The sequence below is a fragment of the Gavialis gangeticus genome, unplaced genomic scaffold, assembly GCF_001723915.1.
Source record: "Gavialis gangeticus isolate Ggan-Ray unplaced genomic scaffold, GavGan_comp1, whole genome shotgun sequence".
Lineage (NCBI taxonomy): Eukaryota > Metazoa > Chordata > Crocodylia > Gavialidae > Gavialis > Gavialis gangeticus.
This window is the reverse complement of record NW_017729009.1, coordinates 10,791,673-10,800,897: the sequence shown is the minus strand read 5'-3', so window position 1 is coordinate 10,800,897 and position 9,225 is coordinate 10,791,673. Positions and strand designations below refer to the sequence as shown.

The window sequence follows — 9,225 nt, the reverse complement described above, 5'->3', positions numbered from 1 at the left end:
GCTGAGCTGGGCAAAATGCCCCCCCCCCCGGTGCACGCACTTACCCACCACCCCTGCCCGCAGCACCGTGCCAGCCTGGTGCAGGGCTGGGCAGTGAGCAGCACTGCAGAGAGCTCGAGGTTTTTGCAAAGAAAGTGACCGTAGTGCAAAGCAAAGAATGAGCAACACTGAACTTGAGGACATCTCACTGTGGGCAGCCCAGGGGGGGTGCTGCCCAGAGACGGCTCCGGCTGGGGCTCCGGCTCCGGCTGGGGCTCGCGTGAGGTATATCCGGGGTCCCTCGCAGCCGTGGCTGGGTGAGCCCCGTGGGGGCAGAGCAGCAAGGATGAGCAATGCCAAGCAGAGGTGCGCCTGGGGTTGCCAAGTGCCGTGCGCCCCTCGGGAGGGAGGGCTGTGCGTCCTGCACTTGCCCCCACCCTGCTCAGATAGGCGGGGAGCTGCCTGCCCCAGCGTCTGCCCCCTCCCGGGTCTCTGGCAGCCCAGTGCCAGTCCTAAAATGCTACTGGAGAGCTACAGCCACCACACGCAGGTGCAGGAGAGGGCCCGGGCCCTGCAAACACAAATCCAAATGCAACACAAGCCCCTTGGGCAGCTGGCAGGAACCCTCAACCGTCCAGAAGCAGCAAGGGCAACGGGCTGGGCAGGGTCTACCAGTCCGGAGAGGGGTCTGGGACATCCTCTCCCCTCCACAAAGCCTGTGGCCAGCCGTGGCAGGCAGTCCGTGCCCTGCTGGCTGGGCATCTGGGTCTGTGCCCCCCCAGGACCCCTCCCTGCCATTGCATAAATAGTCGCAGCGGCTCCAAGTGGGCCAAGGTCCCCTGTCCTGCGAGCGACATGAAGGAAGGTTCGGCGTGGATGAGATGTACAATCAGTGGTCTGGTGGGCACGAGGAGGGCCACGGAGCGGGCGCGAGGCAGGCAGGCGGGATGGGGGCGCGCCTAGGGCTGGGCACCGGCCCCCGGGGGGCTGACGGAGCGGCAGCTGATCTTGCGGATGGAGTGCAAGGCGACGGTGCAGCAGCCGCGCAGCAGCGAGCTGATGTTGTAGATGGGCTGGTCCTGCCGCCGCTGGGTGCGACACAGCCAGGCCACCGTGGGCATGGCCGGCACCACCACGGCCAGCAGGTCCACGATGAAGTGGCGGCTCCAGTAGCTCTTGGGGACCGCAGCCTCCATGCCGGGCTCGGGAGTCTCCTCCTCCGTGGCGCACAGGATGGTCACAGCCGGGCCGGCGGCCTGGTGCACGGCGGGGTTGCCACTAGTCGGGCCAGGGCTCGTTTTCCCCTCCGGCGTCTCTGCCCCCACCTCCGCGGTCACCACCACGGTCGAGCTGGGGTCCGTGGCCGTCAAGTCCATGGTGCCAGCATAGCTCTGGGCCTGAGTCTCTGTGCCGGGCACCGCGTCGTCCATCTCCGACACCCAGCCGGAGGTGGGGCTGCCCAGGCTGCAGGCCTGGGCCTTCATGACCTTCTCCAGGATGGTGTCCAAGTCAGGCTGGTAGTGCACGAAGTCCGTCTGGATGGCCCGCTCCTGGAGGCAGCTGGCTTGCACGCCGGCCTCCACCGCGCTGGGCGCGCCCAGCAGCTTCTCGTAGGTGGAGCTGGCGGGCAGGCGGGAGCCCAGCGTGAAGGAGCCGTGCAGCGAAGCCTCCTCCGTGCCGCACTCCAGCCCGGACGACAGCAGGCTGCTGGGCTCCAGCAAGTCCATGCGGCTCAGCGAGTCCTCGGCCGCCGCGAAGCCGCTGTCGCCCACCTCCTCCACCGAGATGGTCTGCGAGCCCCCCACGTTCTTGTCGCCGGCCGCCTGGTCGCTGAGCTTGGTGTAGGTGGAGCTGCGGGTGAGGGAGCGGGCCGGCGAGCCCCCCGCCGACTCCCCGGCCCCGTCCTCCTTGAGCGTGCCGTTCTGCGCCACCTCCATGCTGTGCAGCAGCGTCTCCAGCTTCTTGTTCTGGATGTTGATGTCCACGAAGTACTTCTGCAGCCCCTTGTCCTTCTCCAGCAGGTTGTTTTTCACCGTGTCGATCACCTGCTTCAGCTGCTTGATCTCCTTGCGGGCTTCCTTGAGCGCCAGCTGGGCCTCGACGCGGTGGCACTCCTCCTCGATCCAGTCCTCCTGCATCCGCGACAGCTGCGTCTTCAGGTCCTCGATCTCCGTATCCCTGCACCAGACACACACAGAGACCCGCCGGCTGTCACCGATGGCAGCATCGATGCCAGCCCGTGCCCGGAGGACATGGGAAGGGTCTCTCCAAGGGCAACTCTAAACCCTCCTTGGCACCAGCTCCGTCCCCTCCATGAGGGCTGTGGCATGGGGGGGAGAGAGGAGAAGTGGCAGGGATGCCCGCTAAGGGGTCAGATGGGCTTCGGCCTGAGGCTCTGGCCCAGGTCTCCCGGGGTCAGAGCAGCGGTAAGGCCCCACAGTGGGAAGACCATGGAAGCTCCTGCCGCCTGCAGGGATGCTTTGGAGGAAAGGAGGGGAGACAGACATATATTCTGGACATGCCTGCCTCTTCCAGCCAGAACATGGGCACCAGATAACAAAAGCCTTGGGCTCCAGGTTCATGCCCCAAGTGCCTTCCCTAGGACCTATGGAGAGGCATCCAGCATCTCTCCACTGCTGAGGCCTGGTCCCAGGTGGCCACATGCCCTGGTGGGGTCCATGCTGGGGTCTGGATCAGCCCTGCTCCTCGCCCCCCGTGCTGGGACCCGCTTGCTCCCTGCCCCAGCGCTCGCCTGTCCTGCAGCCTGTCCTGGGTGTCCTTCAGCCGTGCCTTCAGGTGCCGGATGCAGACTTCCTTCTGCTGCAGTGGGGTCAGGTACTGCTCAGGTGTCGGGGGCTTGATCCCATGGTTATCGCTGCACAGCGTGTACTTGACTGGGCGCCTGCAAAGACAAGGTGGTCAGCAGGCCCAGCAAGCGGAGCAGCCCATGTTGCTCCTCCCAGAGACCTGCCTGGTTCTCAGCCCCCTCCCTGGGGTCACACAGGCCCTGGCAGCTCAGCCCATCATGCCGAGACCGTCTCAGATTGGCTGCAGCCCTGTTGCCATCAGGTGCAGACAGGGATCAGCCCCAGGCGGCTGCAGTCAGTGAGAGCACAGACCTGGGGCTGGGTGCACGGCAGGATTGAAGCACCTGGGAAAAGCCAGGTGCTGGCTGGAAAGCCCGAGGCCTGGGGTCAGGGACGGCGGCAGCCTGGATCCTTTGCGGTGGGCAGCAAGAGTGAAGGGGCTGCAGGCAAGGTCATTGCCACAACCCTGCGAGGACCTTGGCTGGGTCACGGGTCCATCACTGCAGCAAGCAGCAGATGCACTCAGATGTGGACAGCTGGACGCACGCCCGGGCAGGGCCCCCTGTTTCATAGTTGTTGGGGGCTGGAAGGGACCTTACAGATCATGCCCGTGGAGCGACCGAAAAACCAGACTCCAGACACAGCCCTTGACCCCCCTGCACACGGGGGAGAAGCCGTCCAGGCTGTTCCCACAGTGCTACTCATCCTGAAGGAGCTGGAAGGGTTTCATGGAGGGAAGCACAGCAGATGGCACAACAAGGGGTGCGGTGGAGACAAAGGGACCAGGGCTTAGGGGCTGGGGGAGGAAGGACGGGAATGGACACCAAACGGCAACACCGTTTCCTACCCAGCACCAGCAAATCTCATCATCCCGGGTCTCCAAGCAGGCCCAAAGGTGCAGCTTGGCTGGCTGGCTCATGCCTGGCTCCCACCACAGCAGCATGGGGCAGCCCTGCCAGGATCGGGACCCACAGGGGAAGGGGCTCTGGTTTACCGCTTCCTCTGGGGAACACTGTCCCCTGCCAGCAAAGCCAGTGCCCTGCACGGGGCAGCTGAGACTGGCAAGACAGCACTGGGGACAGGCAATATCCAGCAAGATCCCCCTTGCCCCGTAGACACACCATGGGGTTGCAAACCGGCCTCTCCTGCATGTGCTGGCACACGTGTGTGCGTTCCTTGCTGCGGAGTGAATTTGCCCCGAGGTAAAATCTGGGGCAAACGCTCCGCAGCAATGGGGTGGTGCCCAGTTACCTGGGGGTGGGGCTGCTGTCGCTGCCCTTGCAAGAGCCCGAGTTGCTGCTGCTGCTCAGCGAGGAGGTGCCGTAGGTGTCCCGCATGCTCACGGGCGGGGAAGGGCGCCTGGAGGCAGGAAGAAGAGGCTGTTTCTCGGTCGGAGTGGCCGGGGGCGCCGAGGATTTAAAGAACGAGGCCAAGCCACTCCTGCCATACACCCCACGGCTTCCACACCACCAGGCACACGGACGCACAGGACAGAAGGACAAAACAAACAGCGGGGATCAAAATGAAACGGCGCCAGGCTGTCTGGACACAGGTTATTGCAACAGGACGCCCCTCCCCGGGCTTCCCTGGCATCACATGCATGCTCCCCGTGGCAGCCCCAGCACGGCGGGCACCGCTGGCAGGGCAAGGACGGGCCACGCTCAGCTCCCGGGGTGCCCTGCTTTCCCCTGCCACTGCAAATGCAATCGGGGTGCCCACACCCCCTGCCCGGGCCAGGAGCAAATGCTGCCTATAGCCAGGAACTGCAGCAGGATCAGGTCTTGCAAGGGGTAAATGGCCCTGAGCTCTGCTGCTACCCCAGCCCAGCAGCTCCCTCCCACCCGTGGCTGGGAATACAGATGTGCAGCCCAAGATAAGCCCAATGCCAGCAACTGCAGCAGAAGGACATGGCTGAAGCAGTTATCATACGGGCAACCACTCCATCCCACAGCCCTGGAGACAGCGTGCCCAGCCCCAGTGCCCAGTCTGTCTGGAAAGGGCCCATGCCCGTCACAGGGGAGAGTCCTGGGGCTCTGGCAGGGTGCTGCGGGGTGCACCCTGGCCCCCATGGGGAGAGAAGCGCGGGCATATTCACCTTCGAGATCCAGTGGAAGGTCGTCTGCTGTTGGGCAGGGACATAGCAGAGGCGCGGCTGGTCCTGGCCGTGGGGAGAACTGGCACGCCGGCTAGACGGGGATAGAGGACACAGTGTGAGCATGGCAGCAGGACGAGCGAAGCGGTGGCACTGGGAGGGGCTCCTGCAATGCCACGTGCAGCACCGAGCACGGGCCAGCCCCGGTGCTGGAGTGGAGACTGGCACAGGAGGTGCACGGGGGAGTCTGTGGTGCCCGCTGGGCTCTATGGGCAGTCAGCAGGGGATGCAGAGGGTTTATAGGAGGGGGCTTGATGTGTCTGCAGGGTCAGGGGGGGAGGCATCGGGTCCTTAATAGTTCCCTGGGTGCAGACAAGAGCCTTGCTTGTCCCCATGACATCTCTACCTCTCTCTCGCAGTCTTGCATCTCTTCCTCACCCTGGGGAGGCCCAAAGGGGTCTAGACTGACCCCCTCCTCGGCACCTGGGGATGCTGGGCTGGAAGGAGCCCCCCAGTGCCGTGCCCCGTCAGCCACAGGACTCAGGGGGTCCATAGCAGCAGCAAGGAAAGGCAGGACTTTCACCTGCCCTGGGTCTCTCCCTCCAAGCTCTGAACGTGGGGGTCCAGCCGGTGCCCTGGGGGGCAAAGCTCTTCACCCCCTGCCCCGGCTTGACTCGTCCTCCCGCCTTCCCTCGCTCCCTCCCAGTTGCAAGCACGCAGCATGGGCATGCATTTTCCATCCCACGCCTCCCCCACCTTGCAGAGACCCAGGGCTCTCCGGCCAGGCTTCCTTCCAGCAGGTTGACTTTAATCGGCTGCAATAAATCGTCGCTCTCTAGGAATCGGCTGGCTACGTCCCCCTCCGCGCCAGGTGAGGTCACACCAGGCAAGAAGGCAGAAGACGAGATCCTCAGGGGTTACAAAGCCACGGTGACGGGTAGAAGTGCACCTCACACTAGCATGGGCATGCATAATTACCGCCATTAGGGCCACGGTAAATATTTATAGGCATAAGGAAAGCTTTCCACGAGGGCAGCAGGAAATCCAAGAGGAGCTGGCAGCAGCCCAGGTGGGGAGACTGCTCCCGGGCCCAGATCCTCTGTTGTGAACGGGGAACCTTCCCCACCCAGAAGAAACCAGACGGCTGCTCTGACCTGCAAGGACAAAACTGGGGGCTCTGCATGCGCTCCTGCTTCCAGGCAAGGCTTTGCACCCCACTGAGGCTCATTTTTGCTGCATTTCCCAGAGCCCCTGAGGCTCTCTGCAAGCATCCGCCCCTTGGCTTTCCTCAGCCAAGCACTCGACTCTGCCTGGAGCATGTCCTCCTTGCAATTGCTGGGCGTTTCTGGTGGCAGCTCGCATGAAAGACGTTTTATTGTCACTGTGGCATGGAGCCCAAGCACAGCGGGCCGCAGCCGCCGCTCTGTCAGACACCAGCACAAGGGCCAGGGAGGGAGCGGAGAGGGTTCGAAGAGCCAGAGCCGCCTCTGCGGGTGCTGGGTGCCCATGACGCCAGCCAGGGATGCTCAGAGGTGGGGACTGAGCACAGAGGTGGCAGAGATCGGAGAGGGGCAGAAGGAGCCACGGAGCAAGGGGGCAGAGAAGGGACCCAGCCAGGCACCATCGTAGTCTGAGGACTCACCTGCCCCAGACCCAGAGGTCCTGGGGAAGGAGCCAACAGCGGCACTTGACGGCAGCTAGGACGGTGGCACTTGAAATGAACCCTTTAAAAGATGCATATTTGTGTCTCTGCTGCACAGCCTAGACCAGACGCCGCAAGGGCTCAGTCGTGCAGCCAGCGAGGTGACCAGCCCCATCCGAGCACCCAGAGGGCAGGGCCCTGCAAGGCACCAGCCTGTCCACCCACCTGCTGACTCCCTCCAATGCGCGTCCAGGCTGCTGGGCATCGAGTGCAGCTGTGTCGCGTGGCCCCGCGGGCTCCGGAAGTGCAGGAGCTGATTGCTTCGGGAAGCTGGATCCTCCCCTGCTCATGGACCAGAAGCACGGGGATCTGAGCAGCCGGCCTCTGCTACCTGGAGACCTGAGAAGATGCATTTCTTGCAAGCATCCCAACGTGGGGCTTTGGGGGCGTCGTGCTGGAGCCGGGAAGTGCCGTAGCTGAGAGGACTCACAACAGCTTTAGGAGTTGGGTAGTTTCCACGCTCTTCTCTGCTCCAGGTCTTGTTCTCCTGCGAGCCACCCTAAAATGCATGCCTTGTGGGGACAGGAGAATGCTGGCCCGGGCTTGGGACGCACCTGCCGATGCGGCACTGAACTCCTTTTTGCACTTAGAGAAAGGATGCCCTCTCCTCATGCCTCTGGCGACCCAACAGTGGCTGGAACCGGATGCCCAGCCAGGCCCCTGCCCGCCCTCTCAGGCACCGGCTACCAGCACCGCACAAAAATCAGAGCAGGCCTCTAGTTCGCTGAAAGTCATCCGAGGAGGTTGTCACGGCAACCAGGAGGAGGTTTAAGGGATCACAAATCATCTTACCCTGCTGCAGAGAGACCAGGGCTGCAGCCCGCTACCCCCACGCTGGGTCGATGCACCCCGACACCCGGAAGAAGGAGCTGATGCAAGTCAGGTGTGAACTTCAAGGTGGCTGGGGCTGGGTGGAAACATGCCACGACATGCATGGCAGACCGGGGCCGAGCTGGGGGACCAGCATGCTGCAGGGTCATGGATGCATGGGGAGAATTGGATCTCAGCACCCTTGCACTGGGCTGGCGAGGTCCTATTTCAGATTCACTCCATCCCAGGAGGCTCCAAGGCCACCAGTCCATCACGCCAGCTTGGCCCCGCGACGGGGAAGGACGGTCTGTCCCAAGCACAAGCCACCAGCTAAGCGAGCTGTGGTCACAGGTAAGAAACTACTGCTGCATCCATGTGAGAGAGTGGTTCAACTTGCTTGGTTTGACCCCCAGGCCTGCCAGTGCCAAACACCACCCAGGACAGCCCAAATGCACCAAAATGGGGCTCTCCCCGCAATTCGAACTCTCGAATGACTGACATGCCCCAAGTAGCAGAGAGACAACTGCGCCGTGAAACGTGGCTGAAGAAGAAAGAGCCTCCAGGTGACATTCAAGAGCAGGAATTTTCTGGTCATCGGGCTGGGGTGAAAAGGATGGTGATAATTCCTGGCATGGGGTCCCCACGGGGCGGGCTGCATGGTGGGAGGTCCAAATAGCCCGAATCCATCACCAGGATCCAGTCTGCCGAGATGCTCACCCGTCCACAGCCATGTTCACAAGCCACCACGCCGAAGCGAACAGAGGGAAACGCTGGTCAAAATTGCCTCAAGGCGTGCCGGAGTGCTGGGGGCATGGGGCCACTTACAGTGCATCGTCTCAGGCTTGCATTGGCATTACGCTTGCAGTCAAGGTGCTGGCAACATCCCCTGGCACCCAGCTATGGCTGTGGGAGGGACTGGGTGCTGCCAAGATGAAAGGAGAGGGAGACTGGTGCTGTTTCCATGTTATTTCCATTAGTCACCGGTTCTTACTAAGTGTCCCTACCCCATCCTCAGGTCTTCTTGCCCCAAAAGGCTGGACTTGTGCCACCTGTTCTGTGGGTTTCTAGCGCATCCAAGCAGAGCATCCACAGCCTCTTCCCTGCTGTTTACCAACGGAGCCGCTACTGAACAGCATGAAGTTGGCCGTCATCGCCAGAGTATCTCGCCCTCCTGCAGCCGTCACACTCAGTCGGTTTGGCCCCTTTGCTCTAGGGCACAGGAGTCGGGTTGTACAAAAGCCTCAAGATCTGTCGCTACCTCGCCATGGATGACTGGGAGTGACCCTGCCCCTCTTCCTGATTTGAGGTCAGATGCCAAAATCTAGGACAGCAGGTTTCCAGCATCTGCCAGCACATCAAGGATCACCCTTATCACCCCAGGGGAGGTAGGAACAGCCCCACTGATTATAAAATCACAGAGCTCTGCACAAGGCATTGTAGCAACTAAGAAGAAACAACAAAACCTGGCAATCTCCATCCAAAACCCTCCCAGATGTTGCAGTGGAGAAGGTGTAGGGGCAGAGCCCTATTCGAATGCCACGGTATACATCAGTAGCATGCCGCCATCTGGGATGGGTTTGGGGCACCCCAACTAGGATCTCTCCAAAGCAAGGAGAGGCTCTGAAATGGGTCAAGACAAATGGCCAGAGGCAAGAGAGACCGCCCTGTGAGGAGGAACTTGGCAGACCTTCACGCTGCCCGCCTGGTTCCGCTTTAATACCCATGAGAGCATTTCATTCTGCTGCGGACTCAGCAAACGACACGGGGTGTTTATGTGGGACGTGAAGAGTTGCAGTAAACAAAACAAACAAAGTCAACTCCTGAGAAAGGGCAGG

At 62.1% G+C, this 9,225-nt stretch overlaps 2 protein-coding genes across 3 annotated transcripts in view; one reads left to right on the top strand and one right to left on the bottom strand.

Annotated features, from left to right (window-relative positions):
* SDCBP2 (syndecan binding protein 2) overlaps positions 1-6,136 on the top strand; it is a 19,294-nt gene extending 13,158 nt beyond the window's left edge. Inside the window, exon 10 of the transcript XR_002096139.1 lies at positions 6,125-6,136. The gene's annotated coding sequence lies outside the window, so the exon portion shown is untranslated. The remainder of the gene's footprint in view (positions 1-6,124) is intronic.
* Positions 27-9,225, bottom strand: part of SNPH (syntaphilin) — a 17,981-nt gene continuing 8,782 nt past the window's right edge. The window contains exons 2-5 of one of the 2 annotated variants that reach the window (XM_019510019.1): positions 4,882-4,972; positions 4,038-4,145; positions 2,732-2,881; positions 27-2,157 (exon numbers count right to left, since the gene is read on the bottom strand). In XM_019510019.1, the coding sequence (XP_019365564.1) occupies positions 939-2,157; positions 2,732-2,881; positions 4,038-4,145; positions 4,882-4,925 (1,521 nt within the window). In that variant the 5' untranslated portion in view covers positions 4,926-4,972 and the 3' untranslated portion in view covers positions 27-938. Of the gene's footprint in view, positions 2,158-2,731; positions 2,882-4,037; positions 4,227-4,881; positions 6,119-9,225 lie in introns of those variants that run through there. The other variant, XM_019510018.1, reaches the window with a different exon arrangement.